Source organism: Pongo abelii, chromosome 1 (assembly GCF_028885655.2).
Source record: "Pongo abelii isolate AG06213 chromosome 1, NHGRI_mPonAbe1-v2.0_pri, whole genome shotgun sequence".
NCBI classification, from domain to species: Eukaryota; Metazoa; Chordata; class Mammalia; order Primates; family Hominidae; genus Pongo; species Pongo abelii.
In genome coordinates this window covers 76357578-76380803 of record NC_071985.2, presented here as the reverse complement: position 1 = coordinate 76380803, position 23226 = coordinate 76357578, and the positions used below count along the sequence as shown (strand labels likewise).

At 37.8% G+C, this 23226-nt stretch overlaps 1 protein-coding gene and 1 non-coding gene across 15 annotated transcripts in view; both read right to left on the bottom strand.

Annotated features, from left to right (window-relative positions):
• ANKRD45 (ankyrin repeat domain 45) overlaps nt 1-23226 on the bottom strand; it is a 109239-nt gene that overhangs the window by 35662 nt on the left and 50351 nt on the right. For 9 of the 14 annotated variants that reach the window (XR_008511391.2, XM_063716958.1, XM_054525106.1 and 6 more), the window contains 2 exons: nt 15319-15661; nt 3025-3192 (listed from right to left, as the gene is read on the bottom strand). Coding sequence is in view for 13 of the 14 variants with exons in the window: in XM_063716958.1 (XP_063573028.1) it covers nt 3025-3192; nt 15319-15661 (511 nt within the window). In the remaining variant the exon portion in view is untranslated. Of the gene's footprint in view, nt 1-3024; nt 3193-15318; nt 15662-16750; nt 17028-19290; nt 19467-19565; nt 19666-23226 lie in introns of those variants that run through there. The other 5 variants (XM_054525130.2, XM_054525135.1, XM_054525132.2 and 2 more) reach the window with 4 other exon arrangements.
• LOC112131513 (small nucleolar RNA U13) lies at nt 16328-16431 on the bottom strand. Its single transcript, XR_002913568.1, has one exon. It is a non-coding gene; the product is annotated as a small nucleolar RNA U13 (small nucleolar RNA).

Genomic DNA, 23226 nt, shown 5'->3' with positions numbered 1-23226 from the left:
TAATAAACTTTACAGTTTTATAAGTAACGGAAAAGAATAGTACCTGGCTTGGACTATTATGGATTACGAAAGGTTTATTTTGTTCCACTTTCCAGACTCCCTTTACCTCTGTTCCTCCTTAGCACAACCCCACCTTCACATTTCTGTAAATGTTTGTTTCATACTTTCAGAGTTCTGAAATGTTAGCTAATTCCCTCTAAGAGAACATTAATATATATTTATTCTAATGGTGAACTGTTGAAGACTTTAAAAATCCCCAAACCTCTAAAACCCAAAGAAATTTATCTCTAATAATGGAATTTTCAGTAGAATGCAGAAGACTATTTGGGGTAGGGATTTCTGAATCCTTTAAGTCTCCCCAGGTAACTCCTACTCTAATCACTAGAAGAAACAGAAGTGACATACATTCTTGATAAGACTGAATTAAATAAATGTTAAATTTTATGTTATTTATGTTTCTGACATTCCACAGCTACATTACTATGAAACTCCATTCTGAATAAGACTGAATTGAACAAATAGTAAGGCTGAATTAAATAAATGTTAAATTTTATGTTGAGTTACTTATGTTTCTGACATTCCACAGCTACATTACTATGAAACGCCAATATTAATTTAATCATTGATCTGGAAACACAATACTAGTTTGCTTTTTATAGTTTTCATTTCTTTTCACCACTAAGACATATTCGGTATAATTGCTCCAAGAACCTAGGGACCCAGATTAAACAGATGGATATTACGAAGAAGGAAGCCAATAATAACCTCACACCCATAAGCCCCAAAAAATTTTTCAGAAAAGTTACAGCAAAATTTGTCCTTAAATTGTGATTTTTAAGTACTATGGGTCATTTTTCAAAAATGGATTCTAAATTATGGAATGCGGGCTGGGCATGGCAGCTCATGCCTGTAATCCCAGCACTTTGGGAGGTTGAGGAGGGCAGATCACGAGGTCAGGATTTCGAGACCAGCCTGACCAACATGGTGAAACCCCGTCTCTACTAAAAATACAAAAATTAGCCAGGCATAGTGGCACATGCCTGTAATACCAGCTACTTGGGAGGCTGAGGCAGGAGAATCGCTTGAACCCGGGAGGCATAGGTTGCAGTGAGTCGAGATCACGTCATTGTACACCAGCTGGGGCAACAAGAGCGAAACTCCGTCTCAAAAAAAAGAAAAAAAATTATGGAATGTGAATTTCACCTAAAATTACTAATCATGGGGGGGATCAATTGAATTATTTGCTATTTGTGTTTTCCTTTTACTTACAGATCTAATCATAAAAATAGAAGATATTGACATAAGATTGCTTATAGAAAATATTTAGTTCAAGTGGACAGTTAATTATAAAAATAATCTACAAAGCACAACTCATCTCTTTCTTCCCAAATGTGTTTCCTTCCTTTAATTTCCTTATTTCTATCAATTATTCTAGTACCTTTCTCATTTTATTGATGAACATGTATCTTGCCACTACCAGCTGAATCTTCCTCAAGATCACTTTCATCCTCCTCCCCTTCTACATAAAAACTTTCAGTGGCTCCCAGAATAAAATAAAAACACCTTAGCCTGGCATTTAAGGGTATGGTGTAATAAAAGCAGCAGCATTTTTCAAGTGCTGACCACATGCCAGGTATTGTGCTAACTGCTTTATATCATCTCATTTCATTTTCACAGCAATCCGCAAAAGGTGGGAACTGTATTATTTGCCCCTTTTTCAGAGAAGGAAACTGAGGTATAGAGAATTTAAGCACCTTGCCCAAGGTCACATAGGTTTCACATAGGGACACCAGTATTTAAACTCAATCTCAAGAAGACATGTACTTAACCCTTTTATTATTCTACCTATGTTATACCCTACCTGTGGAAACTATGACCTACTACTCAATAAGGCAATCTTGTCACCATCCTCCAACATGCCACTTTCACTCACAGCTCTAAGATTTTGCTCATGCCCTTTCCCTCTCTATTGCATATTCAAATCGCATCCATTCTTCAAGGCCCAGCTCAAGCCCAACATGCTCTGACTTCCTATTCTTCCACCACTCTACAGCACAGAATACCTGCTCTGCCAATTTTAACCTTTAATCACAGTCTTTCTGATATTTGTATATAATTGTTGAATGTGTCCATAACTTATAATCTCCCACCTAACAAATATCCAGAGGGCAGGAACAACCAATTGTATCTACAGCAATACTATGCTCACAATGGGAATTCAATAAATGCTTGCTAAAAACAGGAATGCAGATAACCATGAAAAATAAATGCTGTAAACTTCATAAGTACTAGCTTAGTTACAAAGGTACATCTTCCTGAAATCTCTTTAAGCTATATTTTACAGGGTTGTGGAAGTATATATGCAAAATATTAGCAAAAGTCAAAATAGTGCTGTTTTTCAACTTTGTATTGAAGTATAACTTACAAACAGAAAAGTACAAAAACCATGTGTACAGCTCAATGAATTTTCAAAGAAACATACCCATGTACCAGCAACCAGGTTGAGAAAAAGAACATTACATCCCAGAAGTTCCCCCATGCCATAAGGGTAGCTACTATTCTGACTATTAGCACTATAAATTAATTTAGCCTAAATAAACCTTTCTAAAATTATTGTTACAACCTTTTATATTTGAGGAATCAAATGTATTACTCAAATATGCTATTTTTTAAACATTTAAGAAATGATCCACTTTGCCTGAGTCTCTCAAAAAATGGCCTTGAACATATATATTGAACATACAATAATCTTCTTATAGAAATTATTTTCTCATAGAAAATTATTGGTGAGACAGAAGTTGGTAAATCAACTAGCTTCCAATATGTTCAGTTCCTAATAAATACAATGTTTATGGCCAATAGCAAAATAAATAAAGAGGGGGAAATTTCATGTATTATCACCAACTGTGACTGTGGTTGTATCTACAAATAAAACACTGTGAAAAAAGGTGACATATCCTATAACTCACAGGAGAAAAACTTATCACATCAGTCAGTTTGCTAACCCCTTGTGAGCTTCCTTACCTGCCCAGTCCAGGAATTCAACACACTCAGTCTGAGAATATCTAGCAGCAACATCTCGAGCCCTTTCTTCCCGGAAGTTCAAAGCTTCTATATCAACATCCAGTTCTACCAGTGCTTTCAAAGTTTCCAAACGACCCCAGGCTGCAGCACAATGTAAGAGTGTGTACCCTAACAAATGGAATGAAGATGGTGAGATCAAACAGACTACATTGTTTTAGGCTAATTTATGTAGTGGAAGATCATAATGGTGATCAAGTATTGAACAATTACTATGGGCCAGGTACTATTCTAACTGTCTTACATATAGAAAACTCATTTAGTTTTATAAAACCACTATGATGTCAGAACTACTACAGTTCTCATTTTATAGACAAGGAAACTAAGGTCCAGGTGGGTTAAGAAACTTGCCCAAGGAAACATCCCTGGCAAACAGTAAATGATAGATGCAAGATGCCAGGATAGACTGTCTGAAGCCTGAGCTCTTCAACGTCATGGGAGGAAGATGGCAATCTCCCTAGCAGTCATCTATTCTGAACACAACTGGACCCGTGATTTTAAAGAATTTTTATCAAACTCCAATTAGCATTATTGTTAGCACAATCACAAATTACTACAACTGTGTATACCTTAGGTTTGGAAATTCTTTTAATTAAAAGTAAAATTATGGCCTATCAAATTAGAAAGTCATTTCTTAGACTTTCTCAAGTGACTATCATGAGGTATAATTGTAAACAAGAAGAATATGGAAGGCATCTTTAAATATTTTTCAGATTGATTTTTTAAAAATTAAATCAAAGATCATTGTTTGAACTTGCTCACAAGGATATACATACTTCTTTTTACTGCAATTCACTTTATTGCACAGGGGGACAATACTCTTAAGCTTTCTAGAGGCTTCCTGGTGTGATAAAGGGACAACCCCAGCCAATCCCTTAATCTTTTGTGTCTAAACACTCTAAACTATTTTTTTAGACAGAGTCTCACTCTGTTGCCCAGTTTAGAGTGCAGTGGCATGAATAGCTCACTGCAGCCTCGAACTCCTAGGCTCAAGCAATCTTCCCACCTCAGCTTCCTGAGTAGCTAGGACTATAGGCTCATGCCAGCATGCCCAGATATATATATTTTTTTTTAGATGAAGTCTTTCGCTGTTGCCAGTCTAAAGTGCAGTGGCACGATCTCGGCTCACTGCAACCTCCGTGTCCCGGGTTCAAGCTATTCTGCCTCAACCTCTGGAGTAGCTGGGACTACAGGCATGCACCACCACGCCCAGCTAATTTTTGTATTTTTAGTAGAGACAGGGTTTCATCATGTTGGCCAGGATGGTCTTGATCTCTTGACCTCGTGATCCACTCGCCTCAGCCTCCCAAAGTACTGGGATTATAGGCATAAGCCACCATGCCCAGTCAATAATTTTTTAAATATTTTGTAGAGACAGAGTCTCAGTATATTGCCCAGGCTCGTCTGGAACTCCTGGGCTTAAGCAGTCCTTCCCTGGCCTCCCAAAGTGCTAGGATTACAGGCATGAACCACCATACCCAGCCACTCTGAACTTTTTGATCCAACCTGTCAACAGAAGGTTATAGAGTCATATAGTCAGGTTTTTCTCTGAAGCCTGCTTTTCTGACAGTGAATCTTAATTTTCATGTCTTTGTCATATGGACAGGCTTGGAATTTCCCAAATTATCCTTTTCTCAATTTATTTTTCCTCTGGTATTTTCCTATAAGCAGCAAGAAGAAACCAGGAGCACCTGCAACACTTAGCTTAGGAATCCCCTCTCTAAATAAGGTTTCATGGTGACATAGAATCAGAATGAAGAAATAGAATATTTTAGAGTGTATCACCAAGTCCTAAAAGACTATACACCTATTCCCACACATTGGAAAATATCTACCAAAAAGATGGCAATATTCATGTCAACCAGTCACAACACTACCTTCCTTGAATAGTGTTAGGGCCACACTGCCAAATATTGATTTGGGTCTCTCCTTTTCCTTCATATAGTATGGTTTTTAGGTATTACTATTATCCTCATTTTTATAGATGAAGAAACCATAGCACAGAAAGGTTATATAATTTGCCCAAGTCACATAGTCAAGTTAGTGGAAAGCTGGGGTTTTAACTCAGGTAGTCTGGCTGTAAAATCCATGCTCTTAACCAATCTATTACAGAATCCTTCTGTAACTTGATTTTTGTCTCAATATTTTTGAGTGTTATCCATTTTAATACCCAAAGAACTAATTCATTCCTTTTAATTATTGTGTAATATTCCATTGTATGAAAACAATTTATCTACCCTCCTATTGTTTATTTCCAATGATTAACTGTTATAAGCAATGTTTGAATAATCATCTTATACTTATGTCTTCTTGTAAGCATGTGTGAGAGTTTCCCAAAGACATATATCTAGAAATGGAAATTAGGATCATCAGGTATGTCCATGAACAACTTGATATAAATGTTCTCAAAAGTGATTATACCAATTTATACTCCCTACTCAGAGTGAAGGAATTCCCATTTCCTACATCTTCACCAATGTTTAATCCTGTCAAATATTTAAATTTTTCTGAATCTGATGAGTCATGGTAGCCCATTGTTTACATTTCCTTTTAATAGTGAAGTTAAACATATTTTCATTTATTTACTGGCCATGAGAGTTTCTCTTCCATAAATTGCATGTTCCTATCCTCTGCCTATTTTTCTATTGGGTTGAATTCTAAGCCTATTGATTAGTAGGCTGTCTTTACATAGATATATCCTTTGTCTGTGGCTTATTTTGTCATTTTGTTTATGATATCTTTTATGCAAAGTTTAAAATTTAGATAGATAGACAGATCTTTTCCCTTAGTGGTTGGGTTCTTTATATCTCAAGATATTCTGTGATGTCTCAAGAATATAGCAATACTCTATTTTTCAGAAAGGTTAAAATATTTTACTTTACATATTCATGTCTTACAATCACCTGTAATTGATTTTTATGTATGGTACAAAGTAGGTATATAATTTTATTTTTTTCCAGATGAATAATAAATATTCTCTGGCATCATATATTAAACAATTCATTTTCCCCACTGAAATTTAGGGTCAGCTTCTCAGTTTGCTTTTAAAAAGATTCTTCTGAGATATTAACTAGATTGACAAATTGGGAAGAAATTAAGAGAAACAGCATTATGATATTTAGTCTCACTATTGAGACATATATACATTTCGTGTGGTCTTTCATATAAATCAATAAAGTTTCATACTTTTTGCCATAAATGTCTTACATTTATTTTATTATTATTACACTTTAAGTTCTAGGGTACAGGTGCACAACATGCAGGTTTGTTACATAGGTATACATGTGCCATGTTGGTTTGCTGCACCCATTAACTCTTCATTTACATTAGGTATTTCTCCTAATGCTATCCCTCCACCAACCCCCTGCCCTACAATAGACCCCAGTGTGTGATGTTCCCCACCCTGTGTCCAAGCGTTCTCATTGTTCAATTCCCACATATGAGTGAGAACATGCACCGTTTGGTTTTCTGTCCTTATGATAGTTTGCTGAGAATGATGGTTTCCAGCTTCATCCATGTCCCTGCACAGGATATGAACTCATCCTTTTTTATGGCTGCAGAGTATTCCATGGTATATATGTGCCACATTTTTGTAATCCAGTCTATCACTGATGGACACTTGGGTTGGTTCCAAGTCTTTGCTATTGTGAATAGTGCCGCAATAAACATACGTGTGCATGTGTCTTTATAGTAGCATGATTTATAATCCTTTGGGTATATACCCAGTAATGGGATGGCTGGGTCAAATGGTATTTCTAGTTCTAGATCCTTGAGGAAATAGCCAACTGTGTTCCACAATGGTTGAACTAGTTTACACTCCCACCAACAGTGTAAAAGCGTTCCTATTTCTCCACATCCTCTCTAGCACCTGTTGTTTCCTAACTTTCTAATTATCACCATTCTAACTGGTGTGAGATGGTATCTCATTGTGGTTTTGATTTGCATTTCTCTGATGACCAATGATGATGAGCATTTTTTCATGTGTCTGTTGGCTGCAGAAATGTCTTCTTTTGAGAAGTGTCTGTTCATATCCTTTGCCTACTTTTTGATGGGTTTTTTTTTTCTTGTGAATTTGTTTAAGTTCTTTGCAGATTCTGGATATTAGCCCTTTATCAGATGGGCAGATTGCAAAAGTTTTCTCCCATTCTGTAGGTTGTCTGTTCACTCTGATGGTAGTTTCTTTGGCTGTGCAGAAGCTCTTTAGTTTAATTAGATCCCGTTTGTCTATTTTGGCTTTTGTTGCCATTGCTTTTGGTGTTTTAGTCATGAAGTCCTTGCCCATGCCTATGTCCTGAATGGTATTGCCTAGGTTTTCTTCTAGGGTTTTTATGGTTTTAGGTCTAACATTTAAGTCTTTAATCCATCTTGAATTAATTTTTGTATAAAGTGTAAGGAAGGGATCCAGTTTCAGCTTTCCACATATGGCTAGCCAGTTTTCCCAGCACCATTTATTAAATAGGGAATTCTTTCCCCATTTCTTGTTTTTGTCAGCTTTGTCAAAGATCAGATGGTTGTAGATGTGTGGCATTATTTCTGAGGCCTCTGTTCTGTTCCATTGGTCTATATCTCAGTTTTGGTACCAGTACCATGCTGTTTTGCTTACTGTAGCCTTGTAAAATAGTTTGAAGTTAGGTAGCGTGATGCCTTCAGCTTTGTTGGTTTTTTGCTTAGGATTGTCTTGGCAATGCAGGCTCTTTTTTGGTTCCATATGAACTTTAAAGTACTTTTTCCCAATTCTGTGAAGAAAGTCATTGGTAGCTTGATGGGGATGGCACTGAATCTATAAATCACCTTGAGCAGTATGGCCATTTTCACGATATTGATTCTTCCTATCCATGAGCATGGAATGTTCTTCCATTTGTTTGTGTCCTCCTTTATTTCATTGAGCAGTGGTTTGTAGTTCTCCTTGAAGAGGTCCTTCACATCCCTTGTAAGTTGGATTCCTATGTATTTTATTTTCTTTGTAGCAATTGTAATGGGAGTTCATTCATGATTTGGCTCTCTGTTTGTCTGTTATTGGTGTATAGGAATGCTTGTGATTTTTGCACATTGATTTTGTATCTTGGGACTTTGCTGAAGTTGCTTATCAGCTTAAGGAGATTTGGGGTGAGACAATGGGGTTTTCTAAATACACAATCATGTCATCTGCAAACAGGGACAATTTGACTTCCTCTTTTCCTAATTGAATACCCTTTATTTCCTTCTCCTGCCTGATTGCCCTGGCCAGAACTTCCAACACTATGTTGAATAGGAGTGGTGAGAGAGGGCATCCCTGTCTTGTGCCAGTTTTCAAAGGGAATGCTTCCAGTTTTTGCCCATTCAGTATGATATTGGCTGTGGGTTTGTCATAAATAGCTCTTATTATTTTGAGATACATTCCATCAATAACTAGTTTATTGAGAGTTTTCAGCATGTAGGGCTGTTGAATTTTGTCAAAGGCCTTTTCTGTATCTATCGAGATAATCATGTGTTTTTTTGTCTTTGGTTCTGTTTATGTGATGGATTATATTTATTGATTTGTGGATGTTGAACCAGCCTTGCATCCCAGGGATGAAGGCAACTTGATCATGGTGGATAAGCTTTTGATGTGCTGCTGGATTCTATTTGCCAGTATTATATTGAGGATTTTCACATCGATGTTCATCAGGGATATTGGTCTAAAATTCTCTTTTTTGGTTGTGTCTCTGCCAAGCTTTGGTATCAGGATGACGCTGACATCATAAAATGAGTTAGGGAAGATTCCCTCTTTTTCTATTGATTGGAATAGTTTCAGAAGGAATAGTACCAGCTCCTCCTTGTAACTCTGATAGAATTCGGCTGTGAATCCATCTGGTCCTAGACTTTTTTGGTTGGTAGGCTATTGATTACTGCCTCAATTTCAGATCCTGTTATTGGTCTATTCAGCAATTCAACTTCTTCCTGGTTTAGTCTTGGGAGGGTATATGGGTCCAGGAATTTATCCATTTATTCCAGATTTTCTAGTTTATTTGTGTAGAGGTGTTTATTGTATTGACTGATGGTAGTTTGTATTTCTGTGGGATCAGTGGTGATATCCCCTTTATCATTTTTTATTGCGTCTATTTGATTCTTCTCTCTTTTCTTCTTTATTAGTCTTGTTAGCGGACTATCAATTTTGTGGATCTTTGCAAAAAAACAACTCCTGTATTCACTGATTTTTTGAAGGGTTTTTTGTGTCTCTATCTCCTTCAGTTCTGCTCTGACCTTAGTTATTTCTTGCCTTCTGCTAGCTTTTGAATATGTTAGCTCTTGCTTCTCTAGTTCTTTTAATTGTGATGTTAGGGTGTTAATTTTAGGTCTTCCCTGCTTTCTCTTGTGGGCATTTAGTGCTATAAATTTTCCTCTACACACTTTAAATGTGTCCCAGAGATTCTGGTATGTTGTGTCTTTGTTCTCATTGGTTTCAAAAAACATCTTTATTTCTGCCTTCATTTCGTTATTTACCCAGTAGTCATTCAGGAGCAGATTGTTCAGTTTCCATGCAGTTGTGTGGTTTTGAGTGACTTTCTTAATCCTGAGTTCTAATTTGATTGCACTGTGGTCTGGGAGATAGCTTGCTGTGATTTTAGTTGTTTTACATTTGCTGAGGAGTGCTTTACTTCCAACTATGTGGTCAATTTTAGAATAAGTGTGATATGGTGCTGAGAAGAATGTATATTCTGTTGATTCGGGGTGCAGCATTCTGTAGATGTCTGTTAGGTCTGCTTGGTGCAGAGGTGAGTTCAAGTCCTGGATATTCTTGTTAACCTTATGTCTCGTTGATCTGTCTAATGTTGACAGCGGGGTGTTAAAGTTTCCCATTATTATTGTGTGGGAGTCTAAGTCTCTTTGTAGGTCTCTAAGGACCTGCTTTATGAATCTGAGTGCTCCTGTATTGGGTGTCAATATATTTATGACAGTTTGCTCTTCTTGTTGAATTGATCCCTTTACCATTATGTAATGGCCTTGTCTCTTTTGATCTTTGTTGGTTTAAAGTCTGTTTTATCAGAGACTAGGATTGCAACCCTTGCTTTTTTTTTTTTTTTTTTTTTTTTTTTTTTTGCTTTCCATTTGCTTGGTAGATCTTCCTCCATCCCTTTATTTTGAGCCTATGTGTGTGTCTCTGCACATGAGATGGGTCTTCTGAGTACAGCACACTGATAGGTCTTGACTCTTTATCCAATTTGCCAGTCTGTGTCTTTTAACTGGGGCATTTACATTTAAGGTTAATATTGTTATGTGTGAATTTGATTCTGACATTATGATGTTAGCTGATTATTTTGCCCGTTAGTTGATGCAGTTTCTTCCTAGCATCAACGATCTTTATAATATGGCATGTTTTTTCAGTGGCTGGTACCAGTTGTTCCTTTCCACGTGTAGTGCTTCCTTCAGAAGCTCTTGCAAGACAGGCCTGGTGGTGACAAAATCTCTCAGCATTTGCTTGTCTGTAAAGGATTTTATTTCTCCTTTACTTACAAAGCTTAGTTTGGCTGGATATGTAATTCTGGGTTGAAAATTCTTTTCTTTAAGAATGTTGAATATCGGCCCCCACTCTCTTCTGGCTTGTACAGTTTCTGCCGAGAGATCAGCTGTTAGTCTGATGGGCTTCCCTTTGTGGGTAACCCAACCTTTCTCTCTGGTTGCACTTAACATTTTTTCCTTCATTTCAACCTTGGTGAATCTGACAATTATGTGTCTTGGGGTTGCCCTTCTTGAGGAGTATCTTTGTGGTGTTCTCTGTATTTCCTGAATTTGAATGTTGGCCTGCCTTGCTAGGTTGGGGAAGTTCTGCTGGATAATATCCTGAAGAGTGTTTTCCAACTTGTTTCCATTCTCCCCATCACTTTCAGGTACACCAATCAAATGTAGATTTTGTCTCTCCACATAATCCCATATTTCTTAGAGGCTTTGTTCATTTCTTTTTACTCTTTTTTCCCTAATTTTGTCCTCTCACTTTATTTCATTAATTTGATCTTCAATCGCTGATACCCTTTCTTCCACTCGAATTGGCTACTGAAGCTTGTGCATGCATCACGTAGTTCTCCTGCCATGATTTTCAGCTCCATCAGGTCATTTAATGTCTTCTCTACACTGTTTATTCTAGTTAGCCATTCGTCTAATCTTTTTTCAAGGTTTTTACCTTCCTTGTGATGGGTTCAAACATCCTCCTTTAGCTCAGAGAAGTTTGTTTATACCAACCTTCTGAAGCCTACTTCTGTCAACTCATCAAAGTCATTCTCCATCCAGCTTTGTTCCATTGCTGGTGAAGAGCTGTGATCCTTTGGAGGAGAAGAGGTGCTCTTGTTTTTAGAATTTTCAGCTTTTCTGCTCTGGTTTCTCCCCATCTTTGTTTTATCTACCTTTGTGGTTTTATCTTCCTTTGGTGTTTGATGTTGGTGACCTACAGATGGGGTTTTGCTGTGGATGTCCTTTTTGTTGATGTTGATGCTATTCCTTTCTGTTTGTTAGTTTTCCTTCTAACAGTCAGGTCCCTCAGCTGCAGGTCTGTTGGAGTTTGCTGGAGGTCCACTCCAGACCCTGTTTGCTTCGGTATCACCAGCAGAGGCTGCAGAACAGCAAATATTGCAGAACAGCAAATATTGCTGCCTGATCCTTCCTCTGGAAGCTTCGTCCCAGAGGGGCACCCGCCTGTATGAGGTGTCAGTCGGCCCCTACTGGGAGGTGTGTCCCAGTTAGGCTACATGGGGGTCAGGAGGCAGTGTGTTTGTTCTCAGAGCTCAAACGCCATGCTGGGAGAACCACTGCTCTCTTCAGAGCTGTCAGATGGGACATTTAATACTGCAGAAGTTTCTGCTGCCTTTTGTTCAGCTATGCCCTGACCCCAGAGGTAGAGTCAACAGAGGCAGCAGGCCTTGCTGAGCTGTGGTGGGCTCCACCCAGTTCGAGCTTCTCTGGCTGCTTTGTTTACCTACTCAAGCCTCAGCAATGGCGGATGCCCCTCCCCCTGCCACGCTGCTGCCTCACAGGTCTATCTCAGACTGCTGTGCTAGCAGTGAGCAAGGTTCCGTGGGTGTGGGACCCACCAAGCCAGGCACGGGATATAATCTCCTGGTGTGCCATTTGCTAAGACTGTTGTAAAAGCACAGTATTTAGGCAGGAATGTCCTGTTTTTCCAGGTACAGTGCGTCATGGCTTCCCTTGGCTAGGAAAGGGAAATCCCCTGACCCCTTGTGCTTCCCAGGTGAGGCGATGCCCGCCCTGTTTTGGCTCACCCTCCATGGGCTGCACCCAATGTCCAACCAGTCCCAATGAGATAAACCAGGTACCTCAGTTGGAAATGCAGAAATCACCCATCTTCTGTGTCGATCACGCTGGGAGCTGCAGACTGGAGCTGTTCCTATTTGGCCATCTTGTAATGGACCCATGTCTTACAATTCTTTTGTCAGATTTATTCCTAGTTTCTTTATCATTTTGTTATGAATAAGATCTTTATTTGTATCACATTTTCTTGTTGTTGATGGTATATAGAAAGTTGCTGATTGGGATATTGGTCTTATGTTCATATTCTTCCTAAACTCTCTTAGCACTAATAGTAGATTCCCTTGAATTTAAGTCTATGTACCTATGAATAATCAGAGTTTTGTTTCTTATACTCTAATCTTTATATCCAGTAGTGTGCTGGTAAATATATAACTAGTTACCTGGAGAAAAAAGCCCTGATTTGTATCATTAGCCAATTACTGTGATGTATGGCCCAACATGGCCAGTTTCAATAGCTATCAACATGACGTCAACCAATTCACAAAAACTCTGAAAATTTAACAATCAGTTCTTCAGAGTTCATAAAAGCTGGCTCTAGCACAATACTGTGTTATTTCTCTTACCCTTCTTACCGCTCTTGCTGGAACCTCTATTATAATGATAAATGGAAGCCATAATAACAAATATCTTAGCCTTATTTCTGATTATAAAGAATGCTTCTGAAAAATTCAATGTTGGGTAAGTTCGCTTCAGGTTTTGATAGACAGCCTTAAGGAAAGTTTCTTCTATTCCTATTTCCCTAAGAGCTTTCATCATGGGCCAGATACAGTGGCTCATGCCTGTAATCCCAGCACTTTGGGAGGCCAAAGCAAGAGCATTGCTTTAGCCCAGGAGGTACGGAGGCTTGTCTCAAACTCCTGGGCTCAAGCTACCCTCCCACCTTGGCCTCCCATAGTGCTGGGATTACAGGTATGAGCCACCACGCCTGGCTCTAATGATTTTTTTTACATCTTAGGTTTTTTTCTGTGTTAATATTCTGTTTTCAATTCCAAATATTATTTGTGCTGTCTCTCTCTGATTAATATTATCAAAGCTTGGCTGGGCACGGTGACTCACGCCTGTAATCCCAGCACTTTGGGAGGCCAAGGCAGGTGGATCACCTGGGGTCAGGAGTTTGAGACCAGCCTGGCCAACATGGCAAAACCCCCTGTCTACTAAAAAATACAAAAATTAGCCAGGCATGTTGGTGCATGCCTGTAATCCCAGCTACTCGGGAGGCTGAGGCAGGAGAATCACTTGAACCTAGGAGGCGGAGGCTGTAGTGAGCCAACATTGTGCCACTGCACTCCAGCCTGGGTGACAGAACAAGACTCTGTCTCAAGAAAAAAAAAAAGAGAACAACAACAACAAATGTGTGTGTGTGTGTGTGTGTGTGTGTGTGTGTGTGTGTGTGTAATCAAATGTTTTTCAACTGTCATTTTCACTGAACCCAATTTTGGTATTATCAATCCTTTCCTTTCCATCTATTCTGTTTTCTATTTTCTTTCTTCTTTTTTTTTTTTTTCAGAAACAGGGTCTTATCTCATCTTGTCACCCAGGCTGTTCTTGAACTCCTGACCTCAAGCAATCCTCTTGCCTCGGCCTCCCAAAGTGCTGAGATTATAGGTGTGAGCCTCTGCACCTGGCCTCTGGCCTATTTCTTTATTTTCAATGTCATTAATTTATTCAATTATTTTTCTTTTACTTTCTTTGGTTACTCAGTTGTTCTTTTTCTAATTTCGTCAGTCAAATGCTTTGTTTACTAAATTTTTTATGTTTCTTATATTCTAATATATGTATTATACTAGAATTTTAATTTTAGTTGTATCCCATGGGTTCAGACATAGAGTGATGCTGTTGTCACTTAAACATTTCATAATTTTCATTATATCTTCTGTGACCAATAGATGATTTAAAGTGTGTTCTTGGCTGGATGCAGTAGCTCACACCTGTAATCCCAGCACTTTGGGAGGCCAAGACAGGTGGATCACTGGAGGTCAGGAGATCGAGACCAGCCTGGCCAACATGGTGAAACCCCGTCTCTACCAAAAAATACAAAAATTAGCCAGGCGTGGTGACCCATGCCTGTAGTCCCAGCTACTTGGGAAGCTAAGGTGTGAGAATCACTTGAACCTGGGAGGCAGAGGTTGCAGTGAGCTGAGATCATGCCATTACACTCCAGCCTGGGCAACAGAGTGAGACCCTGTCTCAAAAAATAAAAATGAAAATAAAAAATAAATGAAGTGTGTTTTTGCTTTCAGTTTTCAGTTACCTTTTTGTTACTACTTTTTAATTTTATTTTGTTGTAGTCACTGATCAAAGACTATATGCTATAGATACTTTGATAGTTGTTAAGACTTCCTTTATGGCTCAACATATGATCAATATTTTTTAAATGTTCCATGTGAGCATGAAGAGAATGTATATCCTTTCTTTGCTGAAGATCATGCTGATGATCATGTTTTTAAATTTTCTCCCATGACCATGTATTATATTTGCAATCTGAAAAAATAATTACTGAATTTAAAAAGCTACTTAGATGATGATTGCTAAAAAATGAATAAATCTTCAAAGGAAAGAGATAACAGTAAATTATTACACATTTACTATATATCAATTTACAATATGCCAAGCACTAAAATATTTATTTTATCCTATTTAACCCTCATTATACCCTATAAGGAAAATATAATTATTATCCCCATTTTGCAGATGGAAAAACAGATACACAAAAAGATCAGGTAACTTGCCAAGTCACACAGCTAATAAATAGTGAAGTCTATGTTCTAAAATACTATACTATGTAATATCAACATTGACACATTTACATGTATACACATACATACACCCATATAGATGTATATACACATATATGTAAAGTATAAAACAGGCATATCAAATATATCTAACCTTAAAGATATTACATTGCATCTTTAGGTAGTCATAAGTAATACTGATGAGAGAAAAAAGACAAAATACCTCTGGTGGTTTTTTCATTCAGATTCACACCGTATTTTGCCAAAGCTCTAATCACGTCACTTTGCCCAGCCATGCAAGCTGCATACAACAAATTTCTCCCAACAATGTCTTCTTCTAAGAGAAGCTGCATGGCCTGTTCATGATGAGGATTCTCGGGATCCTCAAAAATCTTCTGCAAACCCTCTACATCCCCTGTGAGAGCAGGTTGTAAAAGGGGGTTCTTGGGGCCTGTTTCCTCTGGTTCTTGGGCTGCTTCTTCTTCATCTTCCTCTTCTTGCTGTGAGACAAATTCTGAACTCTCTGACTCTGGAGGTCCTTCTGACTCCATTAACTCCAAAAATACCTATGACCAAAAAAATAAAAAAGTGATAAAAATCTACTCAAACACATCAGTATTTGTTTATTTATTTGCTCAGTCAACTGACAATATAGATGGTATAAAAATACTTAACTATTTGAAAATAACTATAAAGTAAGATACTTCAGCAATTCCATCAATAAAGTTTATTGTGTACCTATTATGAGTAGGTACATATAACATAGATCAAGTATATACTAAAATGTTAAATGTGTGAAATAAATAATAAATTCAATAGAAACAGGAGAAGAAAGAGATCGTATGATCTAAATTCATTAGGAAGAGATTGAAAAAGAATGTCTAAGAGACCCACTTGCCTAAATAAGGGTCCTTGTATGAGAGAAGTGAGAAATATAATTGGGTTACTGGAGCCAGATTATGAAGATTAAAAATTAGGCACCAACATTTAAACAGAATTCATTCAGTCAGTAACACACACTGAAAGCACTGTGTAAATTGTGAAAACCAGAATCAAATTTATTTCCTACCTTCAACAAGTTACTATTTCAAGGGAAAAAATATGAAATGCACAAAATAAGTGTAATAAAAGGTGACAAGCAGTAATAATGCTATGGGAGAAATGCTATGGGAGTTTAGAAGCGATAAGATTAATTCCAGATAAAATTATTCAAGGATGTCTCTTTTTTTTCACAACAGATAGGAAATGTGCCCGTGTTGTAACAAGGTTTGAAGGAGGTACCTCTCACACATGAGCATGAAAACCCAATAATCATATCTATGAATTACAAAAGGATCTAACTAAGGATGTCTTAATAGTGCTTCAGTCTGTCAGAACACAGTATTAAACTGGGAAAGATTCAGAGAAGAGTACCAGAGTCCCTTCATTATGTACAAGAATGTTTGTGGCATCACTGTTCACAACAGCAAAAAACCCAGAAGGGAAAATCAATGTCCAAGAAGATGAGCACAAACTGGTATATTCACACAAAATGGTATATAACTGTTAAAAGAAATAAATTACAATGATATGCCATATGGTAGGCAACTTCTGACAAGGCTCCCAATGTCCCACCCCTGCCTCCTGGTATTCATACCTTCATGTAATTTCCTTACCTTGAATGTGGGCTGGACCTAGTGACTGGCTTCTAATGAAGAGAGTACAGCAATAATGAGGGGATGTAAATTCTGTAATTCAGTTACAATAGACTGTGATTTTGTCTGCTGATATTCTGTCCCTGGCTTTTCTCATGCGCTGTGATGGAGAAGGCCACCTTTCAAGGAACTGAGGGTGATCTCTGTTCAACAGCCAGTAAGAATCAAAGCTCTTAATCCAATTCCATAAGGAACTTAATTCTGCCAGCAATCACTGAGCGAGCTTGGAAGTAGATCTGTCCCAGTTAACCTTGAGGTGACTATGGCCTCAGACAACACCTTGATTATGGCCTCATGAGAAATCCTGAAGTAGAGGATCCAGCTAACCTGTGCCTAGATTCCTGACCCACAGAAACTGAGATAATGAATGAGTGTTGTTTTTAACCTAACAAGCTCAGGGCTCATTTGTCACACAGCAGTAAGTAAGACACAGAACAATATAAATGAATCTTACCAATATATCATATGAAAAATGTAAATCCAAAAGATTATATATATATCTCAAGACATATTTTTGTCAAGTGAAAAGCAATTAAACAGACTTTTTAGGAATACAAGTAGATGTAGTAACACTACACAGGAAAAAAAGACAAAAAGCAACATTGAACACAGATTCAAGATCATGTTTACCAGGGGTAAAGGGTAGTGGGAGAAGACAAGATGTGGGAAATGTGATAAAGGGAATTAAATTTTTTAGTAAAGAATATTAACATTTAAGTTGAGCCATCAAGAATGGGCAAGACTGTCATTCAGAAGACAGAAGGAAGGAAATTCCAGATGGAATAACTAAGTTAAAGCACCAAAGCAAAGATCACAGGTATTTTTGGGAATGAGCATGTTGGCCAATTTGGTTAAGTATAGGCCATTCAAAATAAGCAAGAAGTCTGCTCTTAAAAAGAGGCTGGGATTGCATCAGTAAGTCTGAACTTGATTCTGTAGGCAACTGGTAGAGCACGGAGCAATTAAGGACAGTTAGCTGAAGGTTTTAGTGCTAGGAACTAAGTAGGTTTCAAGGAGATTGATCCGACAAGCCTGAGTGACATAGATTAGAGGAGTAAGAGACTAGAGGCAAAAAAGAAAAATCAATTAGACAGTTATTACAGAAGTCTAAATTAGTGTGAACTGGGGCTTTAATTATTCACTCATATAATTCAGTGTTTATTGGATTCCTTCCTCTATGCCAGGCACTATGCTAGATCCTGAGGATTCAACAAGGTAGGAAAGATCCCTCCTATCATGAAGCATATATTCTGATTGGAAACAGGCAATAATAAATAAAGTGATAATTTTAGATTGTTATAAGTGTTTCCAAGGAAATAAACATGGCGACGCACTAGGAAATAACAGGGAAGTGAAGAGAAAAAACTTGAAAAACAACAATCAAGGTGATACTGAAGTAGGACTGCAGAGAATGACAAAGACTATGAAGGCCACAGGAAAATGGAACAGCATTCCAAAGCAGGAGTAAAAGGCCAGGGAGCAGATATTTTAGGCCTGTGGGCCCTCTGTCTCTATTCTAACTACTCAACTCTGCAGTTGTTGCTTGAAAGTAGTTACAGACAATACACAAATGAATGGGTGTGGCTGTGTTTGAAGAAAACATTATTTACAAAACAGGTGGTGGTCCACAGGCCATAGTTTTCTGACCCTGTTCTTAAGAAATAACAGTCCTAAAGAGTGCTGAAAGAAAAGAAAATTGTCATTTACTGCTATGGTGAAGTAAAGAAAATAAATAGGATAATAGTCGAAAGATCATTGTGATACGCATTTTAAATTGGTAGAATATTAGAATCTTCTCTATTACTACATTAATCCCTTCCTTCTGTAAATGTGTATAATGCTTGTAAGCTGTTAGGAATTCTTTGGCTGTAAATAATACAAAAGCCAAATAAGATTGACTATTTAAAAGTAGGAGATTCTTTTCACACATAATGAGAAATTTAAAGATGGAGATGCTTCAGCAGCTCAAAAATATAGATCCAATCTCTTTCTATCACTCCATCATACTTAGTGTGTAAGACTTTCATCTTCACAACTCTTGCCTCATGTTATAACTCCTGAAATCTCATCTTAATTGATGGCAGGAAGAATGGGGAAATCCCCTAGAGAATACCAGTGCTATCAATCCCTCCAAACCCTCTTAAGGGGAAAGCAAAACAAAAATCTTTTCTAACAAGTCCCAACAAACTTCCAGTTATATCTCAAAGGCCAGACTGTACAATGCAGTGTGGCTACCCCATCTTTAAAGAGGAGAGGGGGGAAAAAAAAGCAAGTTTCTTGATTTTTGCCTCTATGATAGAGGCAAGCAAGGTAGACAGGGATTGGAAATGGGAGTTGAGTTACCCAATCAACAATGACTCAACCATAAGATTTGGTGCATGTCTTGTATTTGAGATGGTTTAGTTCAACTCTTTCATTTTACAGAAGAATTACAGTGGAAACTTATAATTCTTCAGTGTCTGACATCCAACTTCCCAACCTTCCAACACACACACACACACCTTCTTTAAAGCACTCCTATCTCAGTTTCAGAGAATTCCAATAAAAGATATAGCTAACTTCCCACACCGGAAGACGAAGAAGCAGGATTCTTCTTTTCTCTCTCTCAGCACAAGCCTGGGGGCAGGCACATTATTTAAGCTCAGCCCATCAGGGGATCCATCCCGCGATCTTGAACCTTGAACAAGGTATACAAGGAAATTAGGCTAGTTGAAGGGCACTCATCACAAGCGACAGAAATAGTATGCTGATCAAACTGCCTGCTATGAGAACATACTGTGGTTCTTGTGGTCTGATCCTCCACAGTTCCCTTGGTTTCCTCATTTTCAGCCTCCCAGTAATTACTAGATGTCTTCCCCAAAATCTCATCTCCTTTTCTTTTGGAATAGAACCCCACCCTCTTTTCTTTTGGAATAGAACCCCACCCTCTCTTCTTTTGGAATAGAACCCCACCCTCTTTTAACAAGGCTTTTTTCTAAACTGATCTTTATGGTGGAATAAGACTATTTTCCAATCTCTCTTGTAATATTGGTTTGGCCACATGTCCAAATAGTAAGCGATAAGATGTAAGCAGATATATAGACTGCAAATTCTAGGAATGCTTAATTCCTTCTCACTGGATTTCAAGCATAATAGCTGGAGCCTGAAAGGATAATTTAGACCATGAGGTGGTTGTTCTCTTCAAATACCTATATATTATTTTATATCTTGTATAAATTATTTCTGTTATAATACATAAATTAGTTTATGACATTTTAATTTTATATGTAAATATATGTAACTACTATCAATAGAGTATCCACATAATTTATTGTTCGGTAACAATGGACAATTTTATCCTGGATACGGGGCATATATGGCTATATTTGTACATATATATTTCTTTTTAAAACAAAGCAATATTTCTCTTTACTACAGGTAACATATCATTGTTTTTTGTCCCATTCTATTTTTTTAAAGCTGGGTGCCACCTACTAAACTGACTGCATGACCCACTAAATGGGATACAACCCACAGTGTGTAAAAACATGAGTCTTGAATAAGCACTGTGGAGACTATACCAGGAAATCAACAAGAAGGACTCTAACAGAAGTTAAACAGCTTGTGTTTATGGTTAATAGCTTGGGTGACATATGTCCTAATGTATGCAGGACATTTCCCGCTATATCTGTTTTCCTGGTATAATTTTTAATAGCATCTACTTTCACTCTCAAAAGTGTCCGTTATTATTAGACAATAATTTTGTCACTCTATTAATAGTAGTTGTAATCTTTTGAAATATTTCTGCTAAAGATATCCATATTCAAACCTTAGAGAATAGAGGCAGGATGTGTTTGGAATGCCTTTCACTGGAACACCAGGGACCCAGCCATGAGACCTTGAAGATACTGAGAAATTCCTATTTTTGTTTCACAGGTATTCCTGCTATGAGACCTAGAATAGCTTTACATTTCCTACATTCCAACTACCCAAATCCTATTTAGGCCAAGCTATAAACCCACTTTCTTCCTAAGACTTTCCTTAATTCCTCTCTTGAGTGCACACTGGCCTTTCAATATTCTGAACTCCAAAGGCCATTATGTATAGTCTATACAATACAACTTACCAAATATGATATTATATTATTTTCTAATTGTTTCAAGTACGTAATCTATCCAATTAGGTTGTAAACTTGCTGGGCGCAGGAATCAAGCTTTACATTTCTTTGTGTTACTTTCAGACTTACCACAATTCTTAACAAGTTATATATAGTCAATAACTCTTAAAGTCAAGCTTGCAATTCCCAGTGCTTTTTTTCGTAGCCAAGAGCAATGGGTTTTGGAGTCAGAGAGACTTGGGTTCACAATCCAATCCCGCAATTTATTAGCTGCATAATACTGGGCAATTTACCTACTCTCTTGTAGGAATAACACTAGAGCCTAGTCTATGATTGTTCTAAGAATTAAAATAAATTAGATGATGTACATGCCAAGCACGTGGGGAACATTTAGTAATAGAAGCTACCATCATCATTATTAGGTCATCATCAAACCTCCAGCAAAATCATCCATGAAGCAAAAGAAAAGATGGTAATACTACTTATTTTCTTTTTTAAAAAAACAACAACAACAACAACAACAAAAAACCAAGGTCTTGCTATATTGCACAGGCTGGTCTTGAACTCCTGGGCTCAAGCTAACCTCTTGCCCTGGATCCTAAGTAGCTGGGCTCACAATCCTCCTGCCTCCACCTGCCAAGTAGCTAGGACTACAGGCCCATGCCACCACACCCAGCTCTTCTTCTTTTCGAATATGCCATAGTTTATTCCTATGCAGGGTATGAATAAATAATTTTCTACCCTACCACCACCAGACACTTGATTACCAACATATTATTGCACATCTAGAGATCAGTCTGATCCCAGGTTAATTCAAAGATATGAAGACAAACTAGATCAAATCTTGAACTATGATTTGGTCCAGAATATTCACAGCTGCTCTTGTTATACCCTTGAATGGAGCTTAATTTCTATATCAGCCCAGAACCAACATAATTAGGGCAGTGGTTCTCAAATTCTTTGATCTCAGGGCTCTTTACAGTCTTAAAAATTGAGAACCCCAGGGAATTTTTGTTTATGTGGGTTATATCTAAATTAATATTTATATTAGAAATTAAAACAGGCCAGGTACAGTGGCCCACACCTGTAATCCCAGCAGTTTGGGGGTCTGAGGTGAGTGGATCACTTGAGTTCAGGAGTTCGAGACCAGCTTGGGCAACACACCGAAACCCTATCTCTACAAAAAATACAGAAAAAAAAAAATAGCTGAGCATGGGGGCACATGCCTGTGGTCCCAGCTACTTGGGAGGTTGAGGTGAGAGAATCGCTTGAGCTCAGGAGGCAGATGTTGCAGTGAGCTACGATCACGCCACTGCACTCCAGTCTGGATGACAGAGCAAGACCCTGTCTCCAAAAAACAACAACAACAAAAAACCATAAATAAAGTATGTATTAATTCATCTTAAACACATTACCTGTTAACAAAAAAAAATAGTTTATGAAAAATAACTAGGCCTGAATACAACAAAAGATTAAGTAAGGGAGAATTCACTCTCTCTGCCTAATTTCAAGCTGAGCATCTGCCTTGAGGCTCAGGCTGGGACTAGAACTTATACTATCAGCTTTCCTGTTTCTCAGGCCCTCAGACCTGGATTGGAACTACACAAATGGCTCTCCTGGATCTCCAGCTTGCTGAATGCAGATCTTGAAATTTCTCAGCCTCCATAATCACATGAACCAATTCCTTATAATAAATTATTCTATATTTATTCATATATACAGTTGTCCCTCAGTATTCATGGGGGGATTGATTCAGGAACCCTCCACCCCTGTAGATACCAAAATCCATGGATGTTCAAGTGCCTTATATAAAATGGTGTAGTATTTGCATATAACCTACACCCATCTTCCCATATATGTTCAATCTAGATTACTTATAATACCTAATACAATGTAAATGCTATGTAAATAGTTGTTATACTGCATTGCTTAGGGAATAATGACAAGGAAAAAAGTCTGTATACGTTTAGTACAAACACAACCATCCATGTTTTTTCCAAATATTTTAGATCCAAGGCTGGTTTAATCCACAGATACAGAGGACTATATATATTGTATTGATTCTGTTTCTCTGAAGAACTCTAACACAAATAGCATTTTTTTTTTTTTTTTTTTAGACAAGATCTCACTCTGTCACCCAAGCTGAAGTGCAGTGATGCCATCACGACTCACTACAGCCTGAACTCCTGGGCTCAAGCAATCCTCCCAACTCAGCCTTCCAAGTAAATGCGACTATAGATGTGTGCCATCACACCAGGCTAATTTTTAAATTTTTCTGTAGAGACAGGGGGTCTGGCTATGTTGCCCATGCTGGTCTCAACCTCAAGTGATCCTCCCACCT